Source organism: Lissotriton vulgaris, chromosome 4_1 (genome assembly GCF_964263255.1).
Source record: "Lissotriton vulgaris chromosome 4_1, aLisVul1.2, whole genome shotgun sequence".
NCBI classification, from domain to species: Eukaryota; Metazoa; Chordata; class Amphibia; order Caudata; family Salamandridae; genus Lissotriton; species Lissotriton vulgaris.
The window spans coordinates 916,681,682-916,700,405 of NC_141691.1; the positions used below are offsets into that span (position 1 = coordinate 916,681,682).

Below are 18,724 nucleotides of genomic sequence, written 5' to 3' on the forward strand. Positions count from 1 at the left end.
CTCACACAGTCCTGCAACACCCCACACAACACTTCACACTAGCAAGCATGCTCTTCAACACTCACTCCCTCACAACACACGTCACAGATATCTGGGATCTCTTGCACGAAGCTACTCCTCACCCGCTTTTCTTCAGGAAAATCTGGCTGCACCATGCATCAGTACAACATCGTCACATCTACTTCCCCCTGGCTAGAAGACTGACAGGCAAGACAGATATCACAAGCCCAGAGGTGGAATCGCCATCCTCCAGAAGAACACCATCAGCTGCGCCAAACCCATGGACTGTATATACCTCAACATAGAATAACTGCCGTTCAAGCTCAAAGTCACGGCCAGCTTTACCCCAAGTGGCACTCTCATCTAAAGACCACAAGGACCATGCAACAACTTCACTGACAGCATCATGGACTTCGTAGCATTACTCACCCTAAATGCTAGCAATTACATCCTACTCGGATATCTGAACTTCCACCTGGAAAACCACACTGACCTCAATTCAAGAGCACTCATACTTTCTGGAACCTATTTTCACCAACTTCAGCAACATCTGAGTCAATGAGCACACACCAGTTGCCTGGGCAGAACTCGCCCATGTAAAGTTCAGCATCCCAACGCACATGCACGACTGTCAGACCAGCCCATCAAAGCTTGAACACCATCACTGTCACAGACTGGAGCACCTCCGGTTGCAGCTTTGAGAAGCCCTGGGTACCGATGGACTGAGCGGGGCCTCCCATCCTGAGCTGTTGTCAGGTGAGGCGTTTTACTTGTAACCAACGGGTGTAATCAACATATCGCAACCAACTGAAACTGAGAATACCGGTTGTTGTAGGTTGTATATGTTCCAGCACACTACTAAGTGTTTGTATGACAATTTTCTTCACACTTTCTCTGTTACACAGTAGCATTGAACATCTAGGTCCTGAGGAAGGCCAAAATCTCATTGAGATCATAATGGCCGAAACATGTAGACCTTTTTTTGGACAAATGCAGTTATTATTTCTCAACTGCATATGCACTGTTTTTAACTTTGACACCAGGAGTCAATTAATAAAGGTCTTTTTCTCTTGGTAGCCAACTTTAGATCACATATAACTCCCCCTTTTGCACTGCGTCCATCACTCCAATACTATAGAACTTTACATCTGAAGGATTTTAGTAGATCCTACAACTAAATAGTATCTAAAAAAACATCCCTGAGCTTCTCCCTCACAGTGAGGGGTTTGTAGTCCTTGGCTGCACTAGGTGTTGCAACCAAGAGGAGATCCCAGATGATGAAGCATGCCACTTCGGTGGGTGATGGGATTCCGTCTTCATTAAAGGATCCCCAACATGTTTTACAGAGAGTCTCTGCTTTTGCTTGTGCTATATGTTCTTAGAGCTTCTATAAGCTTGCCAGACCCGCGGATAACTTGCTGTTTTTGCACCAATATCAACACCAACAGACTCGCATACAACAACAGCCTCCCAAAACCCATCAAGAATTTCAACAATTGGGTAACCTCCTGCACCGACTCCCTGGCCCCCTGAAACACAGAAATATAACAAGATCCAGACCCCAATCCAGCTTGTACACAGAGAAATTGAGACTAATGAGAAGCACGTTCAAGTTTGCCTTAAGACACTACCACCAAATGATCTGGACCACCAAATGTGCTGCTCTGGCAGACCAAGTCGATCCTAGTACCGACAGAAGCAAATAAATCTTCTCCTTTGTGAAAGATTTCACCTCACCAGCGGCAGAATCGAATTAGATTCTCCCCTCACAGGACCTCTGCAACAATCTCTCAATTCTTCAGCAATAAAATCACTGCCATTTACAGCAACTTCAGCTCACAACCGAACCCAACAGACATCGCCAAATGACTTTCGATCTTATCCAAAGAACCAATGCTAACTACATGGCCTGTCCTCTCCTCAGAGGAAACTGCCTCCACCATGAAGTCCATCCACTCAGGGGCCCATCGGACCCCTGCCCCCAACACACCTACTTCAGAGGACTGCAACCCATCAACACCATGCGCACACCCATTCTGTATGCTTCCACCTCTTCCGCGACGTTCCCAGATGCGTGTAAACATGCAATCGTCCTCTAATTGCTGAAGAAACCCTCTACTGACCCTTTAAAGCTCACCAACTACAGACTGATCTGCCTGTCACCATTCCTGGTCACGGTCATAGAGAAAGTCATCAACAGACACCTCACTGAATATCTCAGCCTTGACCACCAACAACTTGACACTCCCCAGTATAGTTTCAGACCCAACTACCACATGGAAACTACCCTCAGCGCTGCCTCAATGACATCTGCTTGACTCTTGACAGAAGAGACACCGCAGCCTTCACCCTTCTGGACCTCTCTGCAGCACTCTGATTGGGTCCTTCTGGTCAGAAAGCATCAAATCAGTCATTCAGCCTGGCACCATACACTGGACACCTGCAACCTCATCTGCAGAGTGTTACCCAAGGATCCTCCCTAAGCCTGACGCTCTTCAACGCATTTGTAAATCCTCTAGTCAGCATCAGCCACTTTCATGATATCTACATCCTCTCCTATGCAGATAACATGCAACTCATTCTCTCCCCACAGACAAGACGGCCATAATCCAGATAAAGTTCATTGCAATACTAAAATTCCCCACTGGATGAAGACCAACTGTCTAAAGTTGAACACCAACAAGACCAAAATCATGATCTTCGGGAAGAGCACATAGTGGGACTTCACCTGGGGCCAACTGAACTAGGACCAACAGCCATCCCCATCTACCTTGCCGAGAACCTCAGGATCATTACTGACAGCAACAAGACATGACTGCCCAAGTCAATTTTGTCACCGCCTCATGTTTCCACACCCTAAAGATGCGAAGAAAGATTTCCAAATGGCTCCCAATCAGCTCTTGGAGAATCATCACACATGCTCTGGTCACATACAAGCTGGATTATGGGAACACCCTCTATGCTGTGATCAATACAATTTGACCAGAAGGCTGCAGACCATCCAGAACTCTGTCGGCAAAATCCTTCCAAACCTCCCACACTGCACTCACATCACACCGCACCTGAAGGAGCTCCACTGGCTTCCCATTCACAATCGAGCGAGTCCTCAACCACACTTTCAAGATGCTACATAACACTGGCCCAGAATACATCAACAATTGCATCAGCTTTAACACACTTTCCAGGTACTTCTGCTTGTCAGGACTCATGCTTGCACAAATCCCATGCATACAGAAAACAGAATCTGTCAGTCAAGTATACTTTCTACATGGCTGCTAAAACACAGAAAGACCTACTGCTACTCATAAGAGCTTCCTCCTCACACCTCGAATTCTGTATTAAGCTGAAGCCCAGGCTTTCGAGTGGTCCCACTAGACCCTAGGTATGCCTAGACTCACACCTTCTCAGCACCAGGGTACCCTCCTGAGTGACAGTGCTCTCAATAAATATGCAAAACATAAAATCACTGTGAGAAAGGGATCACAGTGATTAATGTTTAACAAAGTTACTAATTAAGTTGTTTTCTGCCTGTACACAGGCAGACAGAAAAATGATAATGGTAGTTACAGTACATGTGCAACAGTGTTACATGGGTATGCCCCACACTTCCACGTGCAATGCTGTCGGAGTGACGACTAAATAATGCAGCCATAATTTCCACCATTATTTCTACTTACTGAATTTGTGGTCAGGTAAGAAAATATGCAGAGAAGGAAATGCTACTAAAATTTCCAAGCCACTCTTGATAAGTATTATTAATAATTTGAAAACACTGGTTTTATATAGATTACTAACAAAGTCTGGGGTTTCTTAACTGCTTTAACAGATGTAAATATTAACCAAATTACTCCATTTACAAGCCTCAGAAGGATGGATGTCTGAGTCTAACTTGTAGGGATTCAAACTTGTGGCCTTTAGAAAATCGCATCTGTCAAATGTGAGAGTTCAACTCTATTTTGGAGATGTGTACTGTGCTAGTTTTCATACAATTCAATATTTTAGTTTCATGCATATATATGATGAAGGTCAAAATAAAGGTTTATTTACTGAAAACATTCTGCTCTAGATTTCACATTAAGTATGTTTGACATTTTAGTGAATGCTCTTTGGTGTCACTCAGAGATAACTTCATTCGGAATAGGTCGTCCATAAATAACAGCGTTTATGTTTTCAACCATTTTCATCATCATCTGACGACGACCCTGATGTGTAGCACTTCCAATGTGAGGTGTTATAATGACATTCTTCATTTTCAGTAAAGGGTGATCTCTGAGAACACAAACAAAAGAAAAAGGAGGGTGTGTCATTTTATTGAGCATCATTTTTGTAATTCATAGTCAATCAATCTATCAATCATCCATCGTTATCTTGTTTCTTACATAAGAACCATAAAACATTAAATTAAATGCTAGTAAAAACAGCCATAAATAAAATGCAAGACAAAACTATATATCCACAGCTGCCTGAAAAATAATTAGTTTCACATGATAAACAAAAACATTGATATATTATACACAAACAAAAACAGAGCTGAGGCCTGAGACTTCCATGCAAAGTTTTCAAATTATAGACCGTTTTAGGTAGGCCTAGGACAGGGGCCTCTGCACAGAAATAACATATTACCAATGACCATATATTTAGATAAGCTAATTAGGTCACATTGTTCGTCAAAAGGTTAGCTTGCGGGTAAGCAAGTTGAGCTACTGCAAGTTGAGCTACTGCATGAAACTTAGGTCATATCTCCCTCCAGACTCGATACCGCAATAAACAACAGAAAGATGTCTAGTCAACCTTTGTGAAGGGCCTTCACTTCGCAGGAATACATGTTGCCACATTAAAAGCTCACCTGGCCCTACCCAGGAGCAGCAAGGGTCCCTTAAAACCCTGGCGGTCTTGTGCAGAGTAAAGCAGTTTACCCATGCCTCTTTCCTCCCACCGCTCTCTTCCATCCTTCTCCCCTGTCTAAACCTCGGATCTATCTCTCACTTTGCAGGCCATTTTCTTTCACCCCAGCTTACAACTTTTTAACTCTCCCTATTCAACCTCTCACTTCACGTTTGATCACCTCTTGCCATTTCTGTCCTTTCACTACCCTCATCTCCAACAGTCTCTTGCATTTATCTCATGACCTCTCTGGCCCGTCACCTCTCTGGCCCCTCAACACTTCTCATTCACCTCAAGTCTCTCCCTTCAAATTTCTGTCTATTTGTATTTTACACCACTCCAGTTCCCCCATTCATCTTTCACATCTCCCCTTTGTTCTTTCACACCTTCTTGAAACAATGTCCCTCTCCCCTGCTACCTCAGCACCCATACCAGTACTCCCTCTCTTCCCCTATCGCTGCTGTCTCTCACCCATGTCGCATCAAATTCTCTTTTTACATCACAGATCTTCTCTCAGCTATCTTCTCTCACAGTTTAACAGTATCCGTCCTCTGTGCCCTCACCTGTCGCACACACTCACCTCTACTCTTACATTTCTGCACATCCTTCGGCACTTCACATTTCTCCTCATCCCTGACCTCTTAAATGGAATTCTCTTGTTTCCTTGCCGTCCTCTATCATCCTGTCTCCTCTCACCCTCTCATCTCTCCTCACCGAGCATACGGGTTGGTTTATAGTATAAACTGACCTAAAAGGCTCCTCTTGGCCTATGTCAATCTTCTTATTGTTCTCTAATTCAGGAAGGCACAAATTGTCGGTCTCGCTGTTTTGGTGCAGGCTGCCCCGTTTTGGAACATGCACCCTCCTTTGCTTCGCTCCACCAACAATCTATTATCCTTTAGGGAGCTATTAAAACCTGGCTCTACGTCCTGTAGGTTACCCTATTTGGCTGGCTCTCCTTCCCCTTCTGTGTGTTTCTCATTTGCCATTTAGGCAGCAGATGGTTATTAAACACTGGTGAAATTTCTCTTAAAATAGGAATTGTGTAAGTGGCCCACAACACGTGGGTCACACTGCGCACACAATATATAATACCTATTTGTGCCTTGAGTGTTTTGTACTGGGCACACAATTATCTTACTGAGGTATATAACTTTTAGAAGACTGCGCTGAAAATGCCCTGCGTTGTCCTATTTTTCCTACACTTCCCGGGAAGAGACTCTTTTTACCCCATTAATGACTTTGAGAATGTCAGGCTTGCTCACTATGTTTGCTTATAGCAATTTGTAGCTAGTATCAAAACCACCTGGGCTCTTTTTGGGTTCCCTGTCCATCACTGAATACATTAGATCCTACTGATGTACTAAATTACATCTAATAAATGTAATCGTTGTTCAGAACTTTGAGCGTATTCCTGTTAAATCCTTGCGACCCACCTGCATTTTGGGGACATCCTCCTTGCGAACCTGTTTCAATCAGCCAGCCCTGTTGCTCTGTGGCTCCGTGTCCGCTCACCCTCCGCCGCCGCACTCTCGCTACACCAGAGCGGCCGCCGAGAGGGGGAGAGTGTGTCACGGTTAGGACTACGTTTCCCAGCAGCCTTAGCGGCCGGGAGCCGCCCAGGAGAGAAGCGTGCCAGGAGGCGCATAAATTAGAGTGGCAGTATCGGTGGAGCGGGGGCATTGTTCAGAACTTTGAGCGTATTCCTGTTGAATCCTTGTGACCCACCTGCATTTTGGGGACATCCTCCTTGCGCACCTGTTTCAATCAGCCAGCCCTGTTGCTCTGTGGCTCCGTGTCCGCTCACCCCCCGCTGCCGCACTCTCGCTACACCAGAGCGGCCGCCGAGAGGGGGAGAGTGTGTCACGGTGAGGACTAAGTTTCCCAGCAGCCTTAGCGGCCGGGAGCCGCCCAAGAGAGAAGCGCGCCAGGAGGCGCATAAATTAGAGTGGCAGTACTCGCGTCGCGGTAGCGCCGGGCGAAGCCCGGGATAAGGGCGAGCCCTCTGTGGCCAGAGGAGACCGGACCGGGCCCTTTCTCTAACCCCCATCGTATTCATCGGACACTGACAGATTTGTAAGACTCTTATCAATTATGCAAAGCTTTATATTGGGATTATATTGCCGTTAAAGTGTTGTGGTTGCCATTAATATAGTAAATGCGTAAGGTCGGTGTCCACAGAGGACCCGCGTTAAGATCACTCTTCTATAACACTCATATCATACAAAAGAGTGGAGCATAACATGATGCCACTATACTTACATTATTTAGTGTAGACTAAACGGAATCTGCGCTTAGAAGTTAGAGAGCTATATCCAGCCTCTTGAATCTGTTCGTTTGGAATTTAAAGGTTCTGTGAAAAAATATATAGCACAGGCTAGAGTTACAACTATTTCAAGAGCGGAACTAACTTTCTACATTTTTCCCTTATTAGAGCCTAACTTTACCTCAAGAACACGTCTGCCAGCGTCCCGCGTGCAGTCCCGATAGATTTGATGAAAGAAACGCGTTACAAAAAGTGTACGCGATTAAATACCCGAAATCAAGTGACGCCTAATTCAAACGTCATGGCGTGGGATCTTACGTTTAGATGACAGCAACGAAAGACCACTAGCGCCTCGAACGGCACACAAGATAAAAAGTCACAAAAGTATTATGCTATGTAGCGGACGGGAAAACGAGAAGTGACTACTTCAATGGACATAAAGATAGGACCAAGTGATCTCTAGTCTAAGTACATTTACTCCGAGTCCATGCCACATATTTAGTAACTAGAACATGACATAAGAAAAAATCGGACTACAATTTCGGACCTCTACGTAAAGTCCAATACATTTGTGCATTACTTAATATTTATATCCTAAATGCCACTCACATTGAACAAAGTGGCACAAATAATGGTGTATCATAGACACCGAATGAAAACCGTGTCCTACAGCCCAAAAAGGCTCTGAATCAACTATATCCATTGCATGACCTATACTACTGTCCTATTTCATCGATGGTAATTTAAACCTATTGGTATCATAATAAACAAATCTTGTTCAAATTTCAGAAGTCCTTGGGAAGACAGTTAATATATTCCTGATGAAGGCGGCTATAAATTAATTGTCCATTGAAACGCGTTGAAACAAAGGGAGAAGTACATTGCACATTGATTAAGGATTATTCTGACAGCTGCCGAATATTAATTCTTATATTGTACCTCCCTTTTTAGCTATAGGAAGTGTTTATGATGTTTTGTATATTCTTGGTTCCTTCATATATTGTCTGTGTTCCCAATTTAATTGTTTTGTTTTAACTTGTCTTTTTTAAAGATATCTGAATAAACTGTGCAAACTGAATTTAATTGTTGTTATATAGTTATGTTACTATACTTCTTACATTGCTTCAATAGATAGGTCTTTATGTTTTAGTTATATCTGTGTATGTGGTTGAAAGAATTGGTGTCTCTTAATTAAGGTACCCAAAGGGAATCTTTTTTTGACATATTGACCAAAAGTGTAGCCAGGCTCATAGAGAGCTTCTTGCCGCAATAAAATCTAGAGTACCGGGTTGTATTCAAACCTGTAGGGCTAATTACAAAGTAGCACAGAAAAACGCAAAAAAAAAAATGGGATGAGGACCGTTGGAGGGACTTAACAGAGGCATGTGATGGCAGGAACATGATGCAGTTTTGGCATCTTCTTAAATGGGGCAATAGCCCGGACGAGCGGCCCCGGTCTTCCTATGTGGAGCCACAACAGTGGATTAGCTTTTTTGAAAGTCAGTTTAAGATTAATGCGAGAGCTGCAGTAGTTTTGCCCCCCCCAAATCTTGATGAACCTCTATTATTTACACACTCCGAGGTAAGGTCCGTCATGAAAGCCATTCCGAGTGGTAAAGCCCCGGGTCCTGACTGTATCCCGGCGGACCTGTTCTTACAGGAACAGGATCTGTGGGTCCCCTATCTAACCACCCTAGCTAACGCCATTGCAAACGGTGCACTGGTCCCCGATTCTTGGTTCGGGGCGGAGATATTGCCTATTTATAAAAAGGGTGATCGATCAGCCCCGTCCAATTATCGGCCGATCAGCCTAATAGGAGCGGTTCAAAAAATCATAGCCCGTCACGTTTTGGGACGTATCCAGACGTGGATACTTGACTTTGACATTCTAACACCTCTACAGGCGGGGTTTCGGACACATGTCGGGACCCTCAACCAGGCCTTTAGGTTTGTGTCGTTATATTGGAAGGTAGTTTTCTTCGGTGGTGGCAAGTTATATGCAGCCTTCGTGGATTTAAGGTCTGCATTTGACCTGGTGCCAAGGGCAAAGTTATGGGAATGTTTACTAAATCTGGGCATGCCAGCGGAACTGGTGAGGTATTTGGTAAATGTACATGCCCACACGTATGCACAGGTCTGCTGGGGTAAGCCAGGGGAGGTGACAGACAGATTTGAGGTCTCTAAGGGCATCAGACAAGGGTGTGTATTGGCCCCGACTTTATTCTCTCTATTTATTAATGGGGTCATGAAATACTTTACAGACCACCCTACTGATGCGCCATCCCTAGCTGGTATGAAAATCCCTCTGCTCATGTTCGCGGACGACACGCTTTTAATATCCAAAACGAGGCAGGGGCTCCAGTTAGCCCTGTCCCGCTTTGAGCTGTTCTGCCGCGAACATGAGCTAGAGGTTAATGTGGGCAAGACCAAGTTCATGGTCCTTAGGGGAAGGAGCCCAACCAAAGCTAGGGTTACAATGGGAGGCGCTACCCTTGAGCAGACATCAGTCTTTACCTATCTTGGTGTCACCTTCAGTGAAAATTTAAGCTGGAAACCCCAGATAGACCTATTAACATTAAAGCATGCTCAGCTAGGAGGAGCTCTTCTTAAAGAACATAGAAGCTCCCTTACAAAACCCATGACCCCTGTTGGACAGGCCTCGTGAAGGGGCCGCTCCCTCCCCGCATAATAAGGCCCGAACACCGGCTCTCCCGGTGTCACCAGAAGAACCACCCCGGCAACCCACAGAAGCAACCCGCAACCCGTCCCCAACGGGACGCCTGCTCCCGAACACCCCGACATCGGCCGGCCCGGGCCGTCATCAGCAGCATTGCCCCGGCCCAGCCGCCATCTTGGACACTGCACCACGAGGCCGCGTGGCCTCAGCTCGACCCCAACCCTGGGCCTGGCCAGGCCCCGACATCGAGGCACCACCATCCACCCAGGAGGTGAACGGACCACTTGGCAGGTCAATGGGAGAGAGGAGTGTCGATGGCTCTCCCCCGCCAGGTGCCGATCGCCCCCAGCCTCCCCGGGCGCTGGCTCCACCCCCCTGCTGGGTGTCTGGACTCCCTCATCTCGGACCTCCCGACCTCCAAGTGCGAGGGTCCGGACATCAAAGGAGACCAGACCTATAACTGGGGCAGCTCCAGAGCAGGAAGGCAGTTGTATCCTGGAGTCGAGAGACACCTTGAAGAACTCATCCTTGACGGACTGCTGGCGCTGCCGCAGCCCTGCCTTGTGAATCATCGTTCCTGCCTGCTGGCGCTGCCGCGGCCCTCTGCAGCCTACACCTTCGTCGGGACCTGCTGGCGCTGCCGCGGCCCATCCTTGTGAACCATCGCTCCTGCCTGCTGGCGCTGCCGCGGCCCTCTGCAACCTACACCTTCGTCGGGACCTGCTGGCGCTGCCGCGGCCCATCCTCGTGAACCATCGTTCCTGCCTGCTGGCGCTGCCGCGGTCCTCTGCAACCTACATCTTCGTCGGGACCTGCTGGCGCTGCCGCGGCCCATCCTTGTGTGAACCATCGCCTTTGCCTGCTGGCGCTGCCGCGGCCCTTCTCAAGTGAGACTTATCATCCTAGCCTGCTGGCGCTGCCGCGGCCCGACCTTCCAGAACTCCGAGCTCGAGGATTGTGAGCTACCCATCTTCCCACCCCGTACCAGACCGGTACCAAGACTGTCCCGCTACCCTTTCCCCTTCAGAGACTAGAATTAAGAGGACCCTCGTGTCTTGACCTCACTGTATCGCTGATAACCTTGCTTCAAGAATCGTATATAAAGAGTGTTGACCTCATCCTTGTGTGGTGTCCATCTGTGGGGGGGAAGTTACTCGTCTGTACGATCGCAGGAGACGGCCCTCACCGGAGGCCTCTCCCCCTGTCCTCGGCCGACCCTCCGGGTCCCCATCTAACATTGGTGGCCAGCGGCGCGATCCGAACCAACGCGTAATCGTACAGAGAGTAACTCACCCCACGACTCAACCACAATGACAACAAAAGAGAGCGGAACCACAGAAAAATTCCAGATGGAAAAACTAGAAGAGTACAACCACAGAGAGCTAAAACAATTTTGCATAGAACTAGGCATTGCTACCACAGAACTGAGCACGAAAGAAGACTTCAAAAAGGCCCTAGAATCTTGGGCGGAGACGGGTACGACCGTACCCCAAAACCAAAACCTCGAGGCGCCAGAAACGAGCACCACTACGACAGAAGGAAGGAGATCGGGTCTCTCCCCGGAGGAGATCCGAGAACGAGAAAAAAGCAGACTCCATGAATTAGAGCTGGCGCGACTTCGGTTGGACGGAGAACTGAAATTGGCGGAACAAAAGATAACATTGGAACACTTGCGGCTCCGAGAGGAGCGGGAAGAGAAGCAAAAACAGAGGGAGTTAGAAGAGAAAAAACTAGCCTACGAACATGAGCGCAATCTAGCAGAAATAGAGCTTCGGAAACAGAATAAAGATCTCGGGGTGCCCGAGCGCCCGAACACTCCTGGCACTACAGACCCTAAAGTCCACATCCCCAAGGATGTCGTCAGAGAATATTATCGGAACGAGGATATCCAGCAATGGTTCAAAGCCTACGAGATAGCCATGACCTCCCACCGGATTTCTCGAAGTGACTGGGGAGCCGGGTTATGGGGGAGGTTCGTCAACGAAGGGCGCGATGCCCTGCTGCAACTCCCGGACCATCAGATGACGTCCTATGACCACATGAAGGCCGCCCTCCTCACTCGATACGGACTCACGCCCGAGATGTACCGCCAGCGGTTCCGCGACTGCAAACGGATCCCGGGTACAACTTGGGTGGAGTACGTGAACTTTTTCAGCAGAGCATTCGAGGGGTGGATCAAGGGCAGCCAGGTAACCACCTACGAACAACTCTTTAACCTCATTGTGTGGGAGCACCACTCCAACAATTGCTTCGTCGAGCTCAGGCAGCACCTCCTCGACAGTAAACTGACTGAACCTCGGCAACTCGCCGCCGAAGCTGACCGATGGGAAAGCACTCGAGTTGCCCGAAAGGGGCCCAGCGAGCCAAACAGAACCAACCAAGGTCCCCATCGCCCCCGAGGAGGAGGAGGCCAGGGTCGGGGCAGAGACGCCGTCCCGGCGGCTCCCGCCAGCAACACCCCGCCCCCGGCCGGCAGGGGAAACCCCCCGATGCGTCCGGGGTTCCGAGCCAACGTTACTTGCCACCGGTGCCAGCGGACCGGCCACTATGCCAACGACCCTAATTGCCCGAAGAACCAGAATCCTATACCCCGCCAGGTCGCTGCCGCCGCCCTGGGAGAAGAGCAAGCCCCAGAGGAGTATGAAGAATACGAACAGGAACAGCCCGAGTGGGAACCAGCCGCCATGTCCCTGGTCTGCCTAGGGGAAAGAGACATGATTCCGCGGGCTCCCCTACCCGCCAATACGAGGAAATACAGCCAGTGGGTATACATAAATGGGCGCCGGGCTGAAGCCCTACGCGACACCGGGGCCAGTGTGACGGCAGTCCGCTGTCACCTGGTAACCCCGGAGCAGATCTTGCCGAACGTCCTTTGCCCCGTCCGGTCAGCCGACCACTCAGAAAGCCTGTGTCGGATGGCCTGCGTCCCCTTCGAGCGGGGAGGAGTGTCCGGAATGCTGAAGGTGACTGTCCGCGATGATGCCCCAGTGGACTGCCTCCTGGGAAACTACCTCGAAAGTTCCCCCTGGGCAGCCGTCGAAAGAAGAGAGCACCTGGGGATGTTGGGACTCCCTGAATGGGCCTGCATAACGATCCGGTCCATGGCCGCCCGCGCCATCCCCAGTCCCGAAGAACCCGAATGGCCAGAACCTCCTCCCCCGATCGTCCCGGAGGGAGACTCCCTAATTGCCAATCCCCCAGAACAAAACGAAGAAGGGCCCGTTCAACTCCAGGACCTTCCCGAACTGGCCCAGTGGCGTCAAGAGGGTGGTCCCACCCAGGAACAATTCCGACAAGAACAGAAGACCTGTCCCTCCCTCGAGGGACTCCGGCAGCAAGCCCTCGCCCAGAGAGCAGGAGACACCGCAGGGGCCCACTGGATTTATTGGGACAATGACCTGCTCTACAGCGAGCAAAGAATTGCTGAGCTGGGGGCGAGTCGGGTGCTGGTGGTGCCCCTCCGCTACAGAGACTTCCTTTTGAACTTAGCGCACAATGTCCCCCTTGCTGGACACTTGGGACAAGACAAAACATACAACCGCCTGGTAACACACTTTTACTGGCCCAAAATGCGAAATGATGTCTCCAACCACTGCCGGGCCTGCCCCACCTGCCAGGCCAGCGGGAAGAGCGGCCGAAAGATCAAAGCACCCTTGCAACCATTTCCCTTCGTCACCACCCCGTTCGAACGGGTGGGAATAGACATTGTGGGGCCCCTAGACCCCCGAACGGCCCAGGGGCACCGGTTCATCCTAGTCCTGGTGGACCACGCCACCCGCTATCCCGAGGCCATTCCTCTTCGGACCGTGACAGCACCCGTGGTAGGCCGAGCACTAATGGGGATCTTCTCTCGAGTGGGCTTCCCCCGGGAGGTCGTCAGCGACAGGGGCACAAACTTTATCTCAAAGTACATGAGGTCTCTCTGGCAGCAGTGCGGGGTCACCTACCGGTTCACGACCCCCTATCACCCGCAAGGAAACGGACTGGTCGAGCGGTTTAACCGCACTCTCAAGGGAATGATCACGGGCCTGGAAGAACCCCTACGTCGCCAATGGGACGTGCTACTCCCGTGCCTCCTCTTCGCCTATCGAGAAGTTCCCCAGAAATCCCTCAGCTTCAGCCCCTTCAAGCTCCTGTACGGACACCCCGTCCGGGGCCCCCTCAGCCTGGTCAAGGAAGGATGGGAGATGGCCCCCCAGAAGACCCCTCCGGACGTATATAAGTATCTCCTGACCCTCCGCAACCAGACCCGGCGATTCAGGGAACTCGCCAAAGCCAACCTTGAGGCCAGTCAGGAGGACATGAAGAAATGGTACGATCAACATGCCTCCTCCATCGAGTTTGAACCAGGCCAGCAAGTATGGGTGATGTCTCCAGTCGAACCTTGTGCCCTGCAGGACAAATGGACAGGACCCTTCAAGGTGATAGAGCGCAAGGGCCCTGTCACCTACCTAATAGACATGGAGTCCCCCCGGAACCCCCTCCGAGTCCTCCACGCCAACAGACTCAAACCCCACTTCGTACGCTCGGAGCTCAGCCTACTGATGGCAACAGATAGTGGGATGGAAGAAGACTCCGAGCCCCTCCCTGACCTACTGAGGACCCGTGAAAAAGATGGCTCAGTGGAAGGGGTCAGACTCTCCGAGGCCTTGTCCCCGGAACAACGCCAAGACTGTCGGGCTCTCCTGCTACAATTTGCGAACCTGTTCTCCCTCACCCCAGGGGTCACCCCCTGGTGCCTTCACGACGTGGACACTGGGGATAGTCCACCTATTCGACACAGGGCGTACCGAGTGCCAGATCGGGTGCGCACCTGCATCCAGGACGAAGTCTCTAAAATGCTGGCCCTAGGAGTGATCGAGCCATCCGACAGCCCCTGTGCCAGCCCAGTCGTACTGGTCCCCAAGGCTGCCGCCCCGGCCGTCGCCCCCGAGCTCGGGTTCTGTGTAGACTATCGGGGCCTGAACGCTGTTACCCAAACCGACGCTCACCCCATCCCCCGGGCGGATGAGCTGGTTGACCGCATGGGGGCTGCCCGCTATCTGAGCATCTTCGATCTAACAGCAGGCTACTGGCAGATCGGCCTCACCCCCAGGGCCCAAGAACGATCCGCCTTCTCTACCCCGGATGGCCACTACCACTTCAAAGTGATGCCATTCGGCATGAAAAACGCTCCAGCTACCTTCCAACGACTCGTGAACCAGGTATTGGCGGGCCTCGAAGAATTCAGTGCCGCCTACCTGGACGATATCGCTGTATACAGTCGTCACTGGGCGGACCACCTTCACCACCTCCGAGAAGTCCTGCACGCCCTCCAGCAGGCAGGTCTCACCATCAAAGCCAGCAAATGTCAGATTGGCCAGGGGTCCGTGACCTATCTCGGACACCAAGTGGGGAGCGGTCTGGTGGCCCCCCTTCAGCTCAAGATCGCTGCCATCCAGTCCTGGCAACCTCCTGTCACCCAAACCGAGGTCCGAGCCTTCCTAGGGCTCACCGGATACTACCGGCGGTTTTTAAAGGACTATGGCAGCATTGTGGGGCCCCTCACAGAACTCACATCCAAGAAAAACCCCAAAACCGTCAACTGGACTCCGGACTGTGAAGCGGCCTTCGAGAAGTTGAAGGCCGCCATGTGCACCGCCCCCGTGCTCCAGGCCCCCGACTACAGCCGGGAATTCATCGTCCAGACGGACGCCTCAGATCATGGCGTTGGGGCAGTACTCTCTCAACTAAACGCCGAGGGAGTCGATCAACCAGTGGCCTTCATCAGCCGACGCCTGCTGGCCCGAGAGCAGCGCTGGAGCACCATCGAGCGGGAGGCCTTCGCAGTGGTATGGGCCCTCAAGAAACTCCGGCCCTACCTCTTCAGTACCCACTTCAGGGTACAGACAGACCACCGACCCCTGCAATGGCTGATGCAGATGCGGGGGGAGAACCCAAAACTGTTGCGATGGTCCATCTCCTTGCAGGGGATGGACTTCTCTGTGGAGCATCGCCCTGGCCAGGACCACGCCAACGCGGACGGCCTGTCACGCTTTTTCCGCCTCGGCGAGGAGAGTACCCAAGAAGATGGGTGCCTCTCCCTGCCTTCAGCTGGGGGGGACGCATGTTGGACAGGCCTCGTGAAGGGGCCGCTCCCTCCCCGCATAATAAGGCCCGAACACCGGCTCTCCCGGTGTCACCAGAAGAACCACCCCGGCAACCCACAGAAGCAACCCGCAACCCGTCCCCAACGGGACGCCTGCTCCCGAACACCCCGACATCAGCCGGCCCGGGCCGTCATCAGCAGCATTGCCCCGGCCCAGCCGCCATCTTGGACACTGCAGCACGAGGCCGCGTGGCCTCAGCTCGACCCCAACCCTGGGCCTGGCCAGGCCCCGACATCGAGGCACCACCATCCACCCAGGAGGTGAAAGGACCACTTGGCAGGTCAATGGGAGAGAGAAGTGTCGATGGCTCTCCCCCGCCAGGTGCCGATCGCCCCCAGCCTCCCCGGGCGCTGGCTCCACCCCCCTGCTGGGTGTCTGGACTCCCTCATCCCGGACCTCCCGACCTCCAAGTGCGAGGGTCCGGACATCAAAGGAGACCAGACCTATAACTGGGGCAGCTCCAGAGCAGTAAGGCAGTTGTATCCTGGAGTCGAGAGACACCTTGAAGAACTCATCCTTGACGGACTGCTGGCGCTGCCGCAGCCCTGCCTTGTGAATCATCGTTCCTGCCTGCTGGCGCTGCCGTGGCCCTCTGCAACCTACACCTTCGTCGGGACCTGCTGGCGCTGCCGCGGCCCATCCTCGTGAACCATCGTTCCTGCCTGCTGGCGCTGCCGCGGCCCTCTGCAACCTACACCTTCGTCGGGACCTGCTGGCGCTGCCGCGGCCCATCCTCGTGAACCATCGTTCCTGCCTGCTGGCGCTGCCGCGGCCCTCTGCAACCTACATCTTCATCGGGACCTGCTGGCGCTGCCGCGGCCCATCCTTGTGTGAACCATCGCCTTTGCCTGCTGGCGCTGCCGCGGCCCTTCTCAAGTGAGACTTATCATCCTAGCCTGCTGGCGCTGCCGCGGCCCGACCTTCCAGAACTCCGAGCTCGAGGATTGTGAGCTACCCATCTTGCCACCCCGTACCAGACCGGTACCAAGACTGTCCCGCTACCCTTTCCCCTTCAGAGACTAGTATTAAGAGGACCCTCGTGTCCTGACCTCACTGTATCGCTGATAACCTTGCTTCAAGAATCGTATATAAAGAGTGTTGACCTCATCCTTGTGTGGTGTCCATCTGTGGGGGGGAAGTTACTCGTCTGTACGATCCCAGGAGACGGCCCTCACCGGAGGCCTCTCCCCCTGTCCTCGGCCGACCCTCCGGGTCCCCGTCTAACAACCCCCTTATGAAGATTTATGGTTCCAAGATCTTGCCAGCGGTGTTGGATGGGGCAGAGCTCTGGGGCTTTAGTAACCTGGATCCTCTTAAAGTGGCCCAAAATGAATTCCTCAGGGCAGCTGCGGGTCTCCCGCAGTCATCACCTCGCATTCCCCTTTTATACGACCTAGGGTGCCAGCCAGTAGAGGATATAGCACGTTTCAGACCACTGGCGTTCTGGCGTCGCCTATGGACAACGCCAGAATTATCCCTTTACGCCAAGGCCTTCCTAGAAGTTAGAAATCTTCGGGGTTCCTCTAGGATTGCATGGCTTTCAGACCTCAGAGCAACATTGATTGACATGGGGATGGAGGAGCTTTGGTCCAACCCGAATACAGCTAATTTCCCTCCGAAAAAGCTGTTGAGACTTATATTGGGGATGGATCACCTCTAAAAGACATGCCTCATTGACAGGTGGCTCGCTGACGGCAACATTTGTGACTATGAAGGATGTCAGCTACCTCGAAGAATACTGGAACATTATCACTAGGCCACTGGATCGCAAGCTGTTCCACCAGCTTAGGGTCGGTGTGCTCCCACTTCATGATCTAACGAAGTCTTGGATCAATAGTGGCAATGGTTACTGCCCATATTGCAAAGAGCAGGCAGAAACAGTACAACACTTTTTTTTGTCTGCCCTGTGTACCATGCCCAAGACATAAGTGGCTACGCCCAGTTTGCAGGTCTCTGGGTACACGATCGGCGAGAACAGCCAGTAGAATTTTGAAGTCTGACACCTCGTCATTGGTGGTAACTGGGGTTGCTAAATTTATGAGTTGGGCTTGGATCTTGCGGTCCAGGTTGATTAACTCCCAATTGATGACTTCCCAACCTATTTGAATGGGTACTGGTCTGTGGTTACCGGAGAATGCTACACTGTATTATAAATGATAATTTTAATACTGTTTTTTTATTATAAGTCTAGTCTTGTATATGTGATTTAATACTATTTTATCAAGCTTTTATTGCTCATTAATTTATTGTTTTATCATGGTACACTTAATTGCGATTTTGCACAACAAGGATATTGAATCCCGTTTTAATGTTCATATTTGTAGGGATTGTGACTGTTTTTATGGCTGATTTGTGTAGCAGGTCTTTCATGATGAAATATCAAATAAAGACTATTTTTGACTGTAATCATTTTTAAACATGAAAATTCATGTAGCCCATCATGCCTTCGTGATGACGTCATAAGTTTAACAAGGGGCAACGTCAATTTGGGAGCCTACATGACTAAATTAGCAGAATAATTTTAGTATACGGTAGTAAAATTATTGTCTAATCGATCTGGTTAGTACTCGCCCGCAGCTGAATGACTTAAAAGTGCTCTCAAATGTGATGGCAGCCCCGTAAAGTGATTTGCCCAAAATCACACAATCTGATCAAGCAAGAAAGCTGTGATTTAGATTCCAAGTTCCAGACTCAAATATTACACAGATCAGCCATTGTGTGGATATCCACTTCTCTAATATTTAACAC

General features: G+C 50.7%; 1 protein-coding gene across 3 annotated transcripts in view; it reads right to left on the minus strand.

The window, feature by feature from the left end:
• Window positions 1-4,020: 4,020 nt before the first annotated feature.
• LOC147722720 (uncharacterized) overlaps window positions 4,021-18,724 on the minus strand; it is a 366,241-nt gene continuing 351,537 nt past the window's right edge. For all 3 annotated transcript variants that reach the window (XM_086965197.1, XM_086965198.1, XM_086965199.1), the window contains one exon: window positions 4,021-4,269. In XM_086965197.1, the coding sequence (XP_086821323.1) occupies window positions 4,113-4,269 (157 nt within the window). In that variant the 3' untranslated portion in view covers window positions 4,021-4,112. The remainder of the gene's footprint in view (window positions 4,270-18,724) is intronic.